Raw genomic sequence first — 17954 nt, 5'->3', positions numbered from 1 at the left:
TGTGGGCCCTGAAACTAGTCTTAAGGCCTCTACTGACATTTTAATCAGACAGACTCCTGCCTTAAAAACAAATGCACGTTCATGTCCACTATATTTGGTTTCTCAATCCATCGTTTTTAATGGGTCTTTGTGAAGATGTAGTATGCAAAACATTGATTCAGACACCTGTTGAATACTAAAGGGTAACGCTGCATTTGGCACTTGGCTGGTTGGTGTGTCAGATGGTTCTGTGATGCTGTGGGCAGTAAGTAGGCCTCTCCTATCCCCACACAATTCACCGTGAGTAATGTGTAAATTGAGATAAATTACTCCAGTGCCAGAGCAAGAAGTGTAATTATTTCTCTGTCACTCTGCAGCATGTCAGTTGTACATTTTCATCTTCACAGGTTTGGACATTTCCTGCCTGCAGTTGTGCCGTATGAACACTCACCTATAATGATCATGACCACGAAGGGTATTCAGATATGCCATTGTCTGGGTTAGTGACCCAGTTTGTTAAAAAATATTATTACTTCTGCCACAGAGGTTATGTTTACTGTGTCTGTATTTTGTTTTTTTTATGAGCAGATTACGCACAAATGACTAAATGAGAACTCGTAGCAGGGATGGGGTTTGGGAAGAACCTGTTAAATTTTGGTGCTGGTGATGTGGATCCAAGGTTGTTTTTCATCAGACCATTTTTATTTCTGTCATATTTCTAATATAAGAACTAGACGATCCTGTGTAAGTTTGTTCGGCCTTGGCGGAGGTATGGGCCTTCTACTTGTAGAAGTTTCTCTCATTACTGTATGTATCCCTGTGAGCTAGTGATCAAAGAGTTCTAATGAAACAGAGATGTAGCTGTGTTGTTGGATGCAGGACATCCTGTAATGCACACAAAAAAAGCACATTAAGCAATACATATTTTGACACATGCATCAGTCTGTTTCTGTCATTTAAGAAAGGCCGTGTGAAAAATTGTTTATTACATGTTGAATTTTTTTCTTCTGGTTTATACAAAATAAATGCAAAGTTAACAGACACTAAAAAATGTACAGAAATTAAACATTTAATCAGAGATAGTAATCACCCTTACTTAATTACTTACTGTGGTATATGCAAACCTATAACATTTTATAGACAAAAGTAAACACTGAGGGGGCTAACTGCCCAAGCCAGCACTTCTCCTCATGAAGTTCACCTCATCAGTCGGGAAATAAACACACACCGAGTATAATATTGTGTCAAATATGAGCAGGCAGCAGTGTGCTTTTATCAAAAAGACATCATTGTAAATGGAGGCAGCAGGCACAGCACAGTAGGAAACGCATTACTGGCTACCGAGTAATATGTGGTTGTCATAGTGGCAAAGTGATGACATCTTGACAATTAGATCGCCAATAAATTCATCAGTGAATCTGAGCCAGGGAAAGGTCTTATATCGACTCCCAGTCGTATGTTCTGCGAATGGCCTCCAAACTTTCAATGAGGGATTTGAATGAAGGCCTTTGTGCAGGTTTTGCAGCCCAACACTGTTCCATTAACAATTTCACCTGTTGGTAAAAAACAAAAAAGTAGTAATTATGAAACTATCAGGCTCCTCACCAGGCCAAATGTCAACTTTACATAATGAGCTTGTAATGTTACCTCATGTGGACATTCTTTGGGACAAGGCAATCGCAGCTGTCTCTCCAGCAGTTTTAGGAGGACCATCATAGTCATCTCTCCTCGGGTTGCCTCCATCATTTCCATGAACTTCTACAACAACAAAAAAACAGGAGTGTACACTGTACATTTAATACAGGGATTCTCACATGCAGTTATAAGCTTCTTTTTTTTCTGAGGCCAGAGATGACGTACTATTGGAGGGCTTTGCCGTGGGTCACAGCGGGTAAGGATCTCATACAGCGTGACGCCAAAGGACCAAATGTCAGACGAAAAGGAAAATTTATTCTCCTTCAGGCACTCAATGGCATACCTTCACAGGGGAAAAATAGAGTTTAGTAATCAAAGGAATTAAAGCTGATAAGTGCAATTACTGTATATAAAGATGGATGACATGACAGCTCGCAAAAGTGAAGTCAAAACAACTTGATTGCCTCCTGGTGGCTGGCTGGCTGCGGTATAATAAGTGAAATAAAAAAATTCCCAAGGACCTTTTCAGTCAATTTAGGTAGTCCCTATCACATTGATGTATGTTAAAGTGTAAATAAGTTGTTTTTTTAAAATTAGTTATTTGATGCTTTAAAAAGGGGGTGAAATGCCCTGATTGACAGATGAGATGAGTGCGTGTATCAGTGGGATCTCGATATCACAGCACCACCCCCTGATCACTGCCACAGACACTGGCTCCAAAGGACGTCAACAGCGCAAGATGGCAATGGCCTCGTACCTGGGATATATCGGCTTCAGTTTCGTACAGTTGGAGCTGGAGGAAATGCCTCTGCAAACTTTTTTAGTCTATGGTTAATAATAATAATAATAATAATAATAATAAAAATAAATTTCATTTATAGAGCACTTTTCATTGCTAAAAGCAATCTCAAAGTGCTGGTTAAGTGCTGCATGAGCTCACCAAAACACTGGACTGTCCCCACCCTCACGGACACGATAGTATATTTCGCCTTCAGGGATGTATTTTGTCAGGCCAAAGTCTGCAATCTTCACCAAACCCTCATTTTCTACCAAAACGTTGCGGGCGGCTAGGTCTCGATGGATGTATCGCTTTGATTGCAAGTACTCCATCCCCTTTAAAACACAAAGAACAGGCGCACACAAAAAGGGTGAATGGAGATTTCAAATCAAATACTCAAGTATAAAGAAGAATAAAAATTCTGATTTTGTGAATTATGTATGCCTGGTGCGAAATTAACCAATTGGCTGAAAAAGATGCAAATGTTGTGACCAACAGCACAAACAGTGATTCTTTCCTGAGATGCTATTGTTCTTCAGAGTTGAACTTGTTGATTAAGAAACACCAAGCTTCTTCTGAAGGAAACGGAACATAACCTCACATCTATGGCATCTGCACCAGCAATCTTATAAGATTAAGAGGAGGTGCAGATGGTGAGCTGAGCACCCACACTCACCTGACAGATCTGCTGAGCAAACATGAGGCATTGGGGCACACCCAGTTTGTGTGTGGGAAGGTATTCTCGCAGACTCCCCAGAGGAAGGTACTCCATTATTAGCTGCACCACTTGTCCTCCTGTCAATGAACAACACAACAGTGCTTGTATCCTCCTATTTCCATAATTTTTTTCAAAAGGCAAGAATGACCTGCTCCCTATCCAAATTCAGGAGGAGCTGTGTTGCTCGGCATGCTGCGTGTTAAAAGCTCCAAATATTGACTTCGACAAGATGTTCATTATTTACAGAGGAACAGCAGGGTCCAAAATCAATTCCCTGCATCATCCACTAAGCAGGGCTTACTGAAAAGGGAAAAGGGAGCTACCGAGCAAGCGCTCCTCAGCACATGCAGACACTGCATTTGTTACGTATATTTCAATAAACATTTTTGAAGCAGACAAAAGAAAGCTGAGGACTCACCCAGTTCGGTGCAACAGCCCTTGTACTTGACAATGTTGCTGTGATAGAGAGACTTCAGAATCTCAATCTCTTTCATCCAGCCATCAGGCGCATGACCATTCTCTTGTTTCAGAGCCTTCACAGCCACGCACTCCCCAGTGCCATCGTTGGCTGGGTCGTACAGGTAGAGAGTCACCTTTCCAAAGTGACCCTGGAGACAGAGCAATAAGCTGTGGATTATTCTCCAACATACAGGGAGGAAAAAGAGAACAGCTCGTGATGTGGTGGTAGGACTCACCTCTCCCAAGTCCCGAATCTCTTTCAGATATCGTTTATGGAACACGCTGGGGTCCGCGTCAGGGAGAGTTTCACTGGGAGAGATATCAGGATCTGAGTGCAGAAAAAAAAAAAAAACCCCACAGTCATTACATACATTGAAACAGATTGAAAGACAAAAAAGTTCTGTGAGGGTAAAGAAAAACCCACTTTTGATCATGATTTCCGTGAGCTTTCGGAGCAAAGTCCGGAACGAAGGCCTCTCCACAGGCTCGTAGGTCAAACACATGCTGATGAAGCTGGCCAGGTCCTGGGAGGATGGCTCAGCCAAGCGACCCTTCTGCTGATAAAAGAGCTCTTTCTGTTGGGGGCGAAAAGTTTATGGTGTTACAATTACGATGTTAGAAAGATAAAATGGGTAGCAGTGGCTTGTTGCAGTTGGGGGATTTAAAAAAAAAAGAGCTTCAAATGGTTCAATGTGTAGGATTTAGTGGCATCTAGTGGTGAGGGTGCAGATTACAACCAACCGAATACCCCTTCCCTCACAAGCATGTGGCAGAACCTACGGTGGCATTCAGAGATGCTAAAGTCCCTCTCAAGGGAAAGTGTTTAGTTTTGTTCATTATTGGATACTGTATCGAAATGGCAGACTCTTTTTGCAGATGCCCTGCTATCCATGTGCATATAAAAAGGATACTGAATCCCACACGCTGGACCTTTAAAGCTGCATGCGGGCCTACCTTCGACAATGAAAAGCCACTCATGGGAAGATCGCCGTTGTTGCAGATTTCGAGCAGAGTGACACCAAAGCTCCACTGGTCAGCAGCATTGCCGATGGGTGCACCGCTATCAACACACTCGGGGGCGATCCACGGGATGCGCTCCAGACGCTCTGCGGTGCAGAATATCAATGACAAAAGTGACAGGAGTTACACACACAGTGTTGTGTAAAGGCGATCTCTTGTTCCAGGTTTTAGAAAACTGAAATTTTTTTAATTTTGTATTCAAATGACCATAATTCGTGAAAAATACTCAATGTTTTATACCAGAAAAGTCCCTAAAAATCTACAAAGTTCATTTTATATGGTCTGTTAGTGTCAGCAGCGCCAAAAAATGGTTCTATTTTTCTTAGGCGCATTACACGTAAATACCATAAAACATTTTTGGAGGTGAGTGAAAAATCACGTCTGAATTTGTTTGAGAAAAGGGTATTTTATTTTCAGACGGCTTTAACGCAAAACACTGTGAGGTAAAACTGCAAGATAACAGGAAACAGGTCACATGAAGAGGTCTGGTTGAAGGTTCCTGTTTCCTGAATCTGATTAAAATAAGGCAGAATACTTTTTCTGTAAAAGAGATGATGCTGGTTTCTGACCTTCCCGTGAAAGGATACTCAGGGAAATTCCTGGATCGCTCAGCTTGATGAAAGGTGTAGTACCATGCTCCAGGCCTCGTCTTGCCACCAGAATGTTCTTGGCACAGACGTTTCCATGGACCAGCCGTTTGGTCTCCTACAATGTAGAAAACGATGCTGGTTTTAACTATTTGGGATTCAAAGAGTCATTAAAACAGGTTTACCACAAATGTCTTGAGTGTTTCCTGAGATTATTTGGAGGCATTACTTCACTTTAATGGCCAATAAGCCGTGCGGTCATTCAAGTGAGTTGTACTGAATTACAATCTGTGACAAAGAAACAAACACAGTAGTGTTTGAACTCACAAGATAGCTGAGAGCACTTGCAAGTTGTTTTGCAACGATGAATTTCCACTGAGGAGTCACCGACGCCTTTTCTTTGCGGAGGAAAACATCCAAGGGCCCAAACTCAACAAATTCCTCCACCATGATGTCTGCAAAGGCAGGAAAACGGCCGAGAGGTCAAGCATCGGCTACAGCCACGAGCAAAATGTAAACAAGTAGCATCCTCTTTGAAACAGAACAGGATGAATGTGGTTTTGCATTTGCCCCAATGGTCCCCTTGGTGATAGAATTATACATTTGACTACACATGCTCATCATGTGCGAGATGGTGGAGCGGCAAATGAGGAAGGCGTTCGAGTTTAAGTAGAAGTGAGATTGTAGAGGTGTGCTTACTTTCAGATCCTTTGACAGACACACCATGCACAAACACAAGGTGGCTGTGGGATACCTGGCTCATGAGGCTTGCTGTTTCAAAAAAGGCCTGAGAGAGACAAAGAGGAGGGACTATTGAAAGAGCGACCATAGGATATGTGAGTATAACAGATTATCCTAGTTAACATCTGTTTGGATTTGACAAACTACCACTTCTTTTGAGTGATTTGTGGCTTACTAGTGCAATGTCCTCATGGCTTTGGTCTAGAATCTTGAGAACCACTCGGATCACGCTGCTGTCATTGGAGTTGTTGTTGAACTCGTCCTCATGATTATTGTCTCCTTGTCCCCGCACGAGAAGACGGCCCGAGTAGATGTTGGTTCTGGTCCCGCGGCCCAGATGTTGTTTCTGTTCATAAACACAACATCCATCCTGTCAGCAACCACGCTCGTCAGGTGAAACAGACATTTTGAGGCGAGGTGACGAGTGTCAGCGTTGTCACCTGTACGAGCTCCTTGTCCTTGATCTGGTGGAAACGTAGTTGGGTCATGGAGCTAAAGTTATCTCGGTGATCGACACCTTGCCTCACCACCAGAAGGTTAGATAGTTCTACGTCACGCACAAAGAGACACAGACAAACTCATAAAAAAAAATCACAAATAATATCCCACAACACAGCCACTGAGTCACAAGATAACTTCAAAACAAGAAGAAATGAGATGTTAAAGAAACACACACCTGCTTGTCGTGGCAAACAGCATTTTTTCACAGTGAAGCTGTCTGATCCAGACTTGAGTACGAAGGATTTGAGGCTGTCTGTGAGCTCCTTCACGCTAGAGAAATCTCGTTCCAAGCCCTCCAGACAGAACGTCGAACCGTTGTGCTGAATCCGAAACTGCTTGTGGCTCGGCGTCGATCCGTTCTGTGAGCCGCGCATAGACACAGGTGCGCATCACACGGGAGCTTTAAAAAATGTGTGCCATCACGGCACTGCAATAATTCCCGGAGGAGAGAGTGGGTGTCGACATACCTTATTTTTGTTGAGCACAGCCAGGATGATACGGCGATAGTCAAGACCACTCCAACGGACGAGGAAAGCGCCCTCCTCTGCCGCCTCCTTTTTCAGCTTCAGCAGCACAAAATCGTCACTGGAAACGCACCAGAGTTGTGATATAACACACTGTGTCTGTATGTGCACGTGTAAGAGGTGAGAAAAAAATAAAACTCACTGCATAGGCCCATGCAGTCCATTTGCTTCACTCAGCACTACCCTCGGGGGAGCCACATCATGACAAAGATAGTGGTGGGCGTCTGCAGTCAGCCGGTAGTATCCATCCAGGAGCGAGATGAAGGAACGGGCCTCCTGGCTGGAGTTCATCTGAACCACCTACATACACATACAGAAACACCACAAGCTTACAATCAGAGCTCCCACCTACAGACACATACAGAACATAATACCATGCCCCAGGTGTACCACAACCCAATACACGTACAGTCACAAACACATGGAATTGGGAGCATATGAGAATCGAGGCATCTGTGCTTATTGTATAGCACATTCAGACAGAACAATAATGAAAACACAGTATAGCAATTGGATTAATGCATCACAAGCACATTGAGCAATTATATTAATGCATTCAGGCTTTCACAGAAAAAAGGGTAAGCCAGTGCTCTAACCATGCACTGATTGTCCTGAGTGCTAATGCACACATTAGCTCCGCTGAGGGCGATGTGAGTTATTTCATGGAAATCACAGAAGGAGCTCAGCTTGTTGGGAGTTTTAGCAGTCGCCTGGCTGGACTGGTGTTTTGATTTCGTCGTGTTCATGTAGTAACTCCTGAGGTAAGCGTTCGCCTGCGCCTGCAGTAAGGAGAGCAAAGGGATATCAAGTCTACACAACATCTCACAGAATTAGCCCATTGAGAGGCTTGACATTTTTGACATACCTTCTGAATGGACACCGTCCTCCACTGAATCCCTTTGGTGCCAGACACCACTATTTCGTGTGTGGCAGGAGCCACGAAGTTGTCTTTGGAGACGCCCTGCGCGTTCGTGCTGTCGGAGTAAGAGCTACTTCCATTTCCGTCCTCCCTCACCTCCAGCTGGGACACAGGGAAGGTCTCTGTGCCAAATTGCGGCGCCAAGTGTTCAAGAGTGGAGATGTACTTATACATGATCTCCTGGCCTCCCAGCCGCTCTTTATCCACAGTGTGTTGCTGGAAGGTCCGCACAAAGTCTGCGAACACCCGGTTGATCCGGATTTTAGTCAGGAAGTTGTCTTTGGAAATGTGTTTGGAGAAAGACTTTGGAATGCAGTGTATGAAGCTGGGAAAGAAAAGGAAAAAGATAAGTTGATCTTACCTGGATCTAGTGATTGAATTATAATAGAAGATCATTTAGTGAACCAGCAGAGAAACAAAACAGGCCACATAAAACGAGACAAATAAATAGAAATGTACCTGACTTTCTCCGCCATCTCTTGTAAAGTGCAGCCTGTTTGTATCGCCTGGTGTGAGAGGTGAAGCACGGCCATCCCCAAGCTCTCATTTTTGAAGCGACTTAGCTCATCCTCTGACTGAATGTCTTCCATCTGCACCACTTCATTCACAAATTCATATTTAGCCTTTCGGAGGAACGGGAGGCAAAAAGTTTAGGTGCTGTAATCATTTTCATCACCACAAATACAGTATGTGCATACAACTAACAAACCTGAGCGAATAAATACTCCAAGGAGGTCATATCAAGCAGAGGGGAACTCCCCTGATCTGTCCCGGATCGGAGACGATAGCGAGATACAGTCGGCTCCTTCTCATTTAGTCCGTGCCAATTGTGAAAGTAAAATCTAGATACAAGGAGACCAGACAGCCGCTGTGAGTAGGCCCAGTATTTTCCATCTTCCCTGCTAACACAGTGTTACACAAACACGACTTACCTCATACAGTAGTGAAGTACGAGGCCCGAGTTCTCATCTGCACTGAAAACATGGTTTGGACTGTACCAGCAGCGTAATAGTGGATTGTACAGGGCGAACAACACATGGCACAGAGGTGCAATCCCTTAGGAGCAAACACAAGAGAGTAAACAGATTTGCCAAAGGCAGAAAAAAAAGATGCCAGAGGAACAGAGACGCATTTAGAAACGGCCTTTCATTTCATCAGTGTGTGGGTGCATTCGGTCAAGGTTTGTCCGCCCTCACCCACAGCCTCCGCTGCCAAGATGCACAGCTCCTCTGACGTGACCTCGCCTCCCGTGTGGGATAAGTATCTCTCCCCTTCTCTAGTCCAGAGGAGGAAAACGTGGACGCCTTGACCCTGGGTAGGGTCATCGTGACATGCCCCTGGCTTTGAACGCTTGGACCACCACTTTCTGGACATGGTGGGGAAGAGCGAAGTCACTGAGAGAGAGAGAGAGACACACACCCACCCACACACACACACACACACACACATACGGCAACATTGGTGTCAAAACAATAGGCTATTTGACTGTATGATGTAGTAATCAGCTGTTGTACTTGCTGGAATCACGTGCGTAAACACAAAAACTCAATTTTAAAAAGCAACACCTTGCGACTTATTTTCTGTAATAACATATTCAGTATTAATAATTATAACAATTATTAATAATTATTAATTAATATTAATAATTATTATTATATTAATAATAATCATTGTTATTATTAATATAATAATGCGACATTAGGTAATAATCATCAGCTCGTCAAAAGGCCTTCCGTCGCACTTATTATATACAATAAATACTATTCTACAACACCGCAAAAAACAACAACTCCAGTATTTTTTGAATAGAAATATATAAATGAGGAAATAACACGCACGCGCACTGACTGCGTCACCGAATGGCTCAGAAAAACTTGTTTCCTCATATTTTGACGTTATATCCGCAACAAAACCTCACCAACGTGTCTGTCACAAGCGAGTCTCTACACAACTCACCCGCGATCCTTTTGTCAGCCGGAATCCTGTCTCGGTGAAATAAACCCGTCAGCCGTCAAGACTCATAATCTCATCGTTTCGTGCGTCTTCTTCCGCCGTCGATACTCACTCTCTCTCTCTCCCCCTCCCTCCCTCTCTCGGGTTCTGACTTACTGCTGCTTCCGGAAACCGACGAGGCCCCGCCCCGCCCCGCCACGCCCCCTCCTCCTCTTCCTCCTCCTCCAGGCGAGGAGCGCGCGCACAGTCACGTGCGACGGAGCACAGCTTTCAAAATAAAAGAATACAAGTGATGACATTTGTTTTTAAAAGAGGATATTGTCAAGATTTTGTTTTTTTGTTTTCCGAGTGATGAGTAAAGCCATATCAGCTTTTAAATTTTACGACACCAATGTGATCCACAGTAAGTGACTACTGGGGGCTCGATCTTGTCCTTGTATTTCAGACAAAGCAAACCGGAAATAGTGGGATTCTCTGAGGACCCAGTACTTTCAAAAGACTGGCCGGCAGCAGTGGATTCTGACCCGGCTACAGTTTTTAGAGCCCCACACTTGAAAGAGGGAGTCCACTGTCAGGGCAAGTGGACTTTTAATTTGTCGAGTCAAAAGGGGAAACAAACTTTTCCTGACTTCTACTAGAGTATTGTTTACTTTTAAGATTGTATGGCACTACACACCACTCATTCTGATTAATTTTTTGTTGTGTTTTTTAGGAACCATCAGAGGCCTGATTCCAATTCACCTTCAGATGGCACCTGCAGTGAGAGCTGTGCCCCCTCCTCAGCAGAGGAGAGCCAACGCCCACCACTCCCCTCGCGGGGTCCACCGTCTGTACCGATGAGTCCACCATCTGTGCAGCACAGTCAGAAACAGCACCTATCACAGAGGAGACTTTGCTGAGAACCTCCAGCCAGTCTACCCCGAGGACGAAGCGTTGCAGGATTACGATGATTGAGGAGTCCTGTAGTGAGGAGTCAACAAAGTTAATGGGTACCATTGGTCAACTTTGGAAAGGTTGGCTTTCCAGGATGAGCGGGATGATCCCATCTCTGCCTACTGCAAAGTGTTTGAGCACAGACTGCGGCAGTTGCAGCACCTCCAACACAAGGTGGACAACACCTTCTACAAGTATATTCTGCTGCACCAGAGTAGTTTGCTCAGCTGTAACATTCATGTGAAAAAAAAGTATGTTTTGATGCCCTTTTTAATGTTTAATATGTTGAATATTATTTATTTTATTACGGTTTAATGCTCTTGTTAATGTTGGTTGATGCCTTTTAAGAATTATTCTGCACCTTTGATCATAAAACACATTGTTTTTGATAAAAAAGGTTCTTGCAATAGCACTTTTTTGGCAAAAGTGAACACCAGACAAGATGGTGGACTGCAAAACAGTTTGTTACTTTTGAACTTCACATATACTCTGTTTTATCTGCGCCCAATTCAACAAACTTGTAGAAACATCCCTCCATGTAAAGCAATCTAATTCAATACCACCACTACTTTACCAACACTGTCTAAAAAGTATAATATTAGTTGTTTTTTGCACGCCTGTAGTTCTGAGCTGAATTATGGCATATTTATCTATTTACCTTCTGTCAAAGTCTAGCAGATGGATTATTTTCTTAGATTCTCACATTTTTCATCCATTAACTGATGATTTGAAAAGCGGGTAAACCATATGGTCCTCAGACACAACCACAACACAACATATTGAATAGCTGGATACAAATCAACATTTAGTTATGCAAGTTGTAGAAAATGTTACAATTAGGCAAATGACCATCGCACTAGCCCGAAAGTCAAACAAAAAAATCAAATTTGGAAATGACAGAGAAAAAAAAAGGGAAAAGAAATGATATGCACAACCTGGGGCCTGTACTAAAAAGCAAGTCCAGGATATCTTTGGTCATCTGGCTTCACATTGGGACCTGGATCAACTTACCAGGTTAGTTATTTACTGGTTCAGGCAACGCTGGGTGAACTTTTGTGGATAGTTTTTCTACTGAAAGATATCAGATGGTTAAGATTTTAGTTCTCATATTCTGTAAGTGATAAAATAACTAAAACATTTAAGCCTTGAAGTCACCTCACTAACCACAAATCCTGCTTTGTAGTACAGGCCCCTGAAAATGCAAATAATGTTTTTTCCAACCATACACCAACACCATTGAAGCAGATAGGCATGTGTGCACATATGCACCCACATAAAATCAACAGGCATTTACAGATAAATGCAGGAATAATGCAGGAATATAACTTTAGTGATGTCCAAACAAATAAAAAGACCTAAACAACAAGCAGCAGTTTATTTTCCAAGCAGGAGTTACTGATGCAAGTATTTGTGCAGTTTATTGAACGCTAATCCCTTAAAACTGAGCTAAACATTTTTTGAGAAGTCAATTTCGTCAATGGTTCCTCAATTGGCAAACTAGTCATACACATAGTGGAGTTGCAATACAGTGGGTAAGAACATTAACACAAGCAGCAAAATCATGGGATGAACATTGGTCATTCCTTCTTAGCTTCTTCCTGCTCCTGTTTCACCTCCTCATAGGTGGCATCTTCCTCCTTTTCATCCCCATCCCCGTCTGTCTTGGAATTGGGGACCCAGAGCCCAGAGTCTATGCACCTCTTCATGTGAGCCTTCGCCTCCTAAATCGTGTGAAATCATCACATTTGTAAATTGACCAAGATGGGAGAAAAATATCTTCAAGTGAATCTAATGATAATTTAAAAAAAACAACTGTAGGCAGAAAACAAAGAAACTTACGGTTGGATCCATTTTGCTGATAACTTCTTGTAACAACTGGATGTCCTTGCCGTCAAAGCATTTCTGCATCTCCTGCAATTGAGAACGTACCGCGTGAGGCGTTTTACACCAACAAGGACGAAAAAAGGAGAAAAGAAAAAAAGTTTCTTGAAAACAGAAAAACTTACTTCTGGCAGGGACTCATACACTTCAACAGGATCTAACCCTCCTGGTCCAATGCGCTTCTGTCGCTCCTCTTCCTCGTACTCCTTCATGGCCTTCTCTATGCGGATCTTAGCCCTGCCGCGAACTCGCTCCTTAAAAGACTCCAGCTCATCGTTGAAAGCCTCCTGGTACTGCTGATCAGCCGTCTGTGAGTTGACACGTACACACAATTAGTATTTGCATGTATTATGATGTCTCTAACACTGGAACGATCCCCAAGAACCTTTGGAGGAACTCTGGTATTTTACTTTCCACTTTGCTTGTTCCTGATATAAGAAGTACCTGCTGCTGTGTTTTTACATTCTTACTACTGAGACAGGAGAGGGAGGGAGAGAGAGAATTGAACAGTGAAAGGAAGTTGAGGGACACAGGGTCTTTCAGTCTACACGTCTCATTTTCTTTCATTCATAATGGCCCACTAAAAAATAATTAGAGTCACAAAAAGATGACTTATTTACTCTATGAAAATTGCATCTCAAACATCATTTAAATAATAAACTTCACAGTTGAGTCACTGAGTCTAGCTCCTCTGGTTCCATTGTTCCTGTAATGTTTTGGTCTATAAGGGAGCTACACGTTATTCGATTAGATCGTGTAGCATCCAAACACCTTTAATCACCTTGATCTTGGCGAAAAATTGACGAAAGCACCCGCGGGGATCCACCTTGAGGCTTTTCGCCAACTCGAGAATGAACTGCATGACGATGGTCTGATGAGCCACTTGCTCCATCAATGCATGTTTCTACAAAAGGAGGGAACATTTTTTGAGCAATAATGTACACACTTAAGAAAATACCATCCATGTGTCCCGTGAGTTCATAAAACTCTTAAAAAACAACAGTGGGGAAAAAGGGAAGCATTTTTTTGTGTTTACCTCCTCGACTTCAAGGTCAATGCACATGATGACCAGGTAGTTGGCCGTCTCTTCACATACTAGATGAGGGTTGTCGGAGAGATACTTCTGGCTGTCATCCCAACGTCGCATCATGCCTGTAGTAAAGACAGCGGCGGCGGTGGGCCATCATTACTACATAATTACCACAATATGCAGTTAATGAAAATGAAAAAATGAAAAGTCCCTACCAAAATGTTTGATCTGCTTTTCATTTTTCTCCACAAAGGTTTTGTGCTTCTGCTCTTTCTCTTCTTCGGTCTCCTCGTTGGAGTCGGGTTTGACATTGACGACGCTCTGTGGATGGCAGACAATAATCACTGTGACGGATCGGGACAGATCATGTCTCCTAATACCTTTAGTATCCTCACATAAAAGTCAACTCACTAGCAACCGAAGTTCCCTTCCGAAGCCCACAGGCCCCCCGACAACTTCCCCTCACCTTGCTGAAACCCTCCTTGCTGAGCGTGTCCACGTTCCATGGCATCTTCTTCTCCTCCCGGTTGTGTTCGTCCCTCTTCTTCTCCCACTCGCGTTCCTCCTTCTTCAGCTTCTTCTCCTCGGCCAGCGCTTTGCTCAGCTCCGCTTTGGCGTCGTCCGTGGCGGAAATGTTCAGGTCCTGCACTTTCTTCTGTGCCTCCGACAGCTTGCGCCGACTGTCGGCGAGCGCCTTGTTCAAGTCTTCGGTTTTCTTCTCGAATTCCTCCATCCGCTCCACCCGCGCCTAGAGATCGTCATCGGGTCAGACACAACCAACAAAGGGACAAGATGATTACGTCCGCCATTGGCTTTTAACTATGGTACACACCCACCTTCTAGATCACACTGTCTGAAAAAGTGGGACATTTTCTAGGCTATTAACTCCTGACGAGTGAGAAGCGGAAACCAGCTAGCACCTCACAGCTAACAGTGTACGTGCAGCAACTTCCCCACAAGTAAAAGACCAGGCGCGGTGTACCTGGTGTCTCCATCTGAAGAGGCTGGGTGTGTCGATGTTTGGGTGGGTGTCATCCTCGTCGTCCGACACCTCAATGTGGTCCCACACACTGTAGTCGATCCTGGACATGATGCCAGCGAGAGCCTCACACACACTGAGTTAGCTCCTTCGGGTATGACTCGGCTAAGTTCGTGGCTACACCAAACTCACCCGGGATGTTTTCAAATCAAAAATACATACGACAAACGAAGGCTGCTGCTCTTTTTCAAAGGCGTGTAGTTGCGTTCAGCGCGGCGACGGACTGCGTGTAGCCAACACTTACGCAGATGAAAGCTGCCGAGCGAGTGACTGCTACACACTTCTAGAAAGACTCGGCCGCTGCTGACTTCCGGCTACGTCAGCGCGTCACTCCGCCACCGGTGTACGTCATCACGTATACAGCTTCCTTTGTTTATACCTTTATAACTTCTGGCAAACGTTTTTTTGTGCAAATTCAGTAATGAAATAATAAAATAAAATGAAATAAACTGTTGTTTTTTTTAATTAAAAATCATGAAAAGACAATTTGTGTTTGAATAAATGCATATATATTATATTTGTTATCGTTTATTTTTCTTCTTAAGTTGAGGGAGGCCAACCACTAACCACTTTACACCTCCTGTTTGCACTGCACTGTTTGCACCATTACATGTTGCACATCTTGTATATATATTTCAAAATATTGAAGTATTCTTATTTTATGCATATATTTTTCTTTTAGTTGTGTATATATTCTGGTTTCTCTTCCTTGTTTGGTTTTGTTTTTATATTGCTGCTAGTGTCTCAGAAAGCTACCACTCTATATTTCGTTGTTCACTTACAAGGACAATAAAGCCTCTTATGTCTTAAGGTCCCTTGTTTAAGCCTATGGTTTCTTGACCTTCCCGGACACAATCTTATGTTTTCATCATCTGTATTTTAATGCAGTCATGTGTGTGCAAATTAAAAATTAAAATTAAAAATAATCTTGTTAATTATTCAATATCTATTCCAATACTCTACCTTGTGTATATATAGTAATCTGTTTATCATCCATATTTATTCAAGCACCGTTGCCTCTTTCACAATTGCACTAGTGCCTTCCTTACAACTTAATTGCTCTCCTATTTTTATACATACATATTTATTTATACATATTTTTATATATGTATATTCTTTTTATATATGTTTGTATCTGTACATAGTAGCTAAATGTTTATGTTCATCTCATTCATTTAGGTTGTCCTTGTTTTTAGTTGTCGTACGTTTCTTCTGGGTGAATAAACCGGAGTCAAATCCCTTGTATGTTCACACATGCTTGGCCAAATAAGCTGATTCCAATTGAGAATTCGGATTCTAAAACTCATAACATATGTATTCCTCTGCAATATCTTTGTGTAACAAACCCCTGACTCCTCTGTTGTTGTTGTTGTTGTACTTTGTATACTGTCCGTGTATACTATGTTGTTGTTCCCTCTCTAATAACAAATTGAAAAAATAAAATCAATTAATTTAAAAATAAAAAAATCATACTTAAAGTTAACTCTCACACTAACAAGTTTCAATAAAACCTGCACATTATAACCGTATTACAGGAGTCCATTAGATTGCATTGGTTTTAGGTGTTCCTATTAAACTCAGTTCTGTCAAGCAAAATTAGATCTCTAGAGATTCAAAAAACAAACAAACATGGTGGTTGTTGACAAGTGTCCTTCATTCTTGATAACAGAAAAAGCTGTAGAAAGAAAGTCCGATGTCTCTTTAATAAATACATATACTATACAACAGACAGCTTATATCATATTATCCAGCTTTATGCGGCGACTGTGCATGAAGGACATGACATTATAACAAATGTAAATCAACACATAGGTTCATTAAGCAGTGGGTGTTCCGAGCTCCAGTGTCCAGTCATGTGCCTTTAATTCTGCAATGACGACATGTCAAAACCAATAATGCCCCCCCCCCCCCCCCCCCCCCTCATGTTCTTCCACATTATGCAACAAACAACTTTGTTGCCACAGTTGCAGTGTAGACGGAAGTTACTCAGTCGGTACAACACTGATACAGTGATATTACATTTTTATATTTTTAGTATACATATCGTCGAGGCTGCCTATGTTTGACCTCTCTTGTCATCCGTAGGTTTGGAGTCCTTGAACCCGGAGCAGCAGATGGAGTTTCCAGCAGCCTGCGTCTCGCAGCAGCGGAGCATCTCCCTGATCACAGCCTCACACATGCTCTCCACATATTTGTTAGCTGCAGGAGGAGAGAGAGAGGCCGTTAGCTGAAGAGTAAAGTCAGGATGTGTTTGACAACATACCATGGAATTAGTGTTGTACCTTGTAAACACGTTTGAATCGCACACGCTTGTTTTTGACACGGATCTTTCAGCGGCATGACTGGAGAAGAAACAGACGATGACAATTTACAAAAGTGTTGTAAACAAACACATATCAGGGTAAAGACTCACCCTCACCTCTGTCGGCTCAAGGAATTTAGTTTTAATTAGTTAGGGGTGAACACTCTTTAAGCTAATGTTAGCCTCTAGCAGCACTTCCTTCTTTGAGGCAACGTTTTAATCAGGTGACACGCCAATAGCCAATAGAAACTGATCTCTTAACAAGGTGCAACAGCGACACTTGGTGGTTAAGATAAGACAAGTCACCCGACCTGGTTCACTTCTGAACAAAAAAACAGCTGAAACCTTAGTTAATGTACACACTGTGTGTTATTTTAATGACGAATTTATGCAATTTCTTAATATAATTGTTCATACTTACATCTGTTGCATATTGAGTTGTGTAATATTAGTTAGGAGTTAAGCTTATTGCATGACTATTTCAACGTTAAATGGAAAGTATGTCATGGTATATCATATATTTGGATTACTGTGGGAAATTATTGGAAAGGCAACAGTTGCTTTTGAACATGGGCTGTTGGATGTCCTATTTCATACAGAAATTGTTAGTGGTAGTTTTCTTTGGTTATATGGAAATATTTTTTATTATAACCCCCCCAGCAGTAAGATACTAATACAAATAGTAGTGCTGCTAATAACATAGTATAATTGATGAAATATTGATAACAATGTGAATAACAACGTTTTTCATTTATATTTTATTCATAAAGATAAGCAAATTAAGAAACAGTTCATATTTACAGTAATGGCCTGCTGATCTTTAACGTTCGGGAATTAAAGTTGCAGTATTACATTTACAGCCTACATTAACAATAATGTAGTCATCATTGTTATATTATGTGGAGCTAATCTTTAGCTACAGTTACAAGATAACTATATTGATAGGAAAATATGT

General features: G+C 42.3%; 4 protein-coding genes across 9 annotated transcripts in view; all 4 read right to left on the bottom strand.

Moving 5' to 3' along the window:
* The window catches only part of raver1 (ribonucleoprotein, PTB-binding 1), a 10642-nt gene extending 9846 nt beyond the window's left edge, over nucleotides 1-796 (bottom strand). For all 3 annotated transcript variants that reach the window (XM_047328080.1, XM_035616492.2, XM_047328078.1), the window contains exon 1: nucleotides 1-796. This exon is cut by the window's left edge and continues 511 nt beyond it. The gene's annotated coding sequence lies outside the window, so the exon portion shown is untranslated.
* A 135-nt stretch (nucleotides 797-931) lies between these two features.
* On the bottom strand, nucleotides 932-9976 carry tyk2 (tyrosine kinase 2). Of its 3 annotated transcripts, XM_035616485.2 has the most exons (24): nucleotides 9818-9976; nucleotides 9058-9255; nucleotides 8794-8917; nucleotides 8571-8703; nucleotides 8321-8484; nucleotides 7808-8186; nucleotides 7539-7721; nucleotides 7085-7242; nucleotides 6886-7003; nucleotides 6594-6777; nucleotides 6358-6464; nucleotides 6093-6263; nucleotides 5876-5963; nucleotides 5504-5631; nucleotides 5159-5294; nucleotides 4524-4675; nucleotides 3994-4144; nucleotides 3806-3897; nucleotides 3529-3718; nucleotides 3069-3187; nucleotides 2555-2727; nucleotides 1840-1957; nucleotides 1627-1737; nucleotides 932-1532 (listed from the first exon to the last, which is right to left on the bottom strand). In XM_035616485.2, exons 2-24 carry the CDS (start codon nucleotides 9233-9235, stop codon nucleotides 1416-1418), a joined length of 3474 nt encoding a protein of 1157 aa, XP_035472378.2. In that variant the 5' UTR covers nucleotides 9236-9255; nucleotides 9818-9976; the 3' UTR covers nucleotides 932-1415. The 3 variants fall into 3 exon arrangements, with proteins under 3 accessions (XP_035472378.2, XP_047184032.1, XP_047184033.1); XM_047328076.1 differs by having other exon boundaries at nucleotides 3806-4144; nucleotides 7539-7724; XM_047328077.1 differs by lacking the exons at nucleotides 932-1532; nucleotides 1627-1737; nucleotides 1840-1957 and having other exon boundaries at nucleotides 2551-2727; nucleotides 7539-7724.
* A 1550-nt stretch (nucleotides 9977-11526) lies between these two features.
* LOC118289050 (hsp90 co-chaperone Cdc37) lies at nucleotides 11527-15017 on the bottom strand. Its single transcript, XM_035615709.2, has 8 exons — nucleotides 14641-15017; nucleotides 14125-14406; nucleotides 13874-13979; nucleotides 13665-13780; nucleotides 13410-13532; nucleotides 12754-12936; nucleotides 12587-12658; nucleotides 11527-12468 (listed from the first exon to the last, which is right to left on the bottom strand). The coding sequence occupies exons 1-8, from the start codon at nucleotides 14746-14748 to the stop codon at nucleotides 12325-12327; spliced, it is 1134 nt and encodes a 377-aa protein (XP_035471602.1). The 5' UTR covers nucleotides 14749-15017; the 3' UTR covers nucleotides 11527-12324.
* Nucleotides 15018-16601: 1584 nt separating this feature from the next.
* On the bottom strand, nucleotides 16602-17585 carry cmc4 (C-x(9)-C motif containing 4 homolog (S. cerevisiae)). Of its 2 annotated transcripts, XM_035614617.2 has the most exons (3): nucleotides 17117-17585; nucleotides 16980-17039; nucleotides 16602-16896 (listed from the first exon to the last, which is right to left on the bottom strand). In XM_035614617.2, the coding sequence occupies exons 2-3, from the start codon at nucleotides 17035-17037 to the stop codon at nucleotides 16754-16756; spliced, it is 201 nt and encodes a 66-aa protein (XP_035470510.1). In that variant the 5' UTR covers nucleotides 17038-17039; nucleotides 17117-17585; the 3' UTR covers nucleotides 16602-16753. The 2 variants fall into 2 exon arrangements, with proteins under 2 accessions (XP_035470510.1, XP_035470511.1); XM_035614618.2 differs by having other exon boundaries at nucleotides 16980-17585.
* Between the last annotated feature and the right edge of the window lie 369 nt (nucleotides 17586-17954).

The sequence above is a fragment of the Scophthalmus maximus genome, chromosome 17, assembly GCF_022379125.1.
Source record: "Scophthalmus maximus strain ysfricsl-2021 chromosome 17, ASM2237912v1, whole genome shotgun sequence".
NCBI lineage: Eukaryota > Metazoa > Chordata > Actinopteri > Pleuronectiformes > Scophthalmidae > Scophthalmus > Scophthalmus maximus.
The sequence above is the reverse complement of the archived record's forward strand: the minus strand, read 5'-3'. Positions and strand labels throughout refer to the sequence as shown.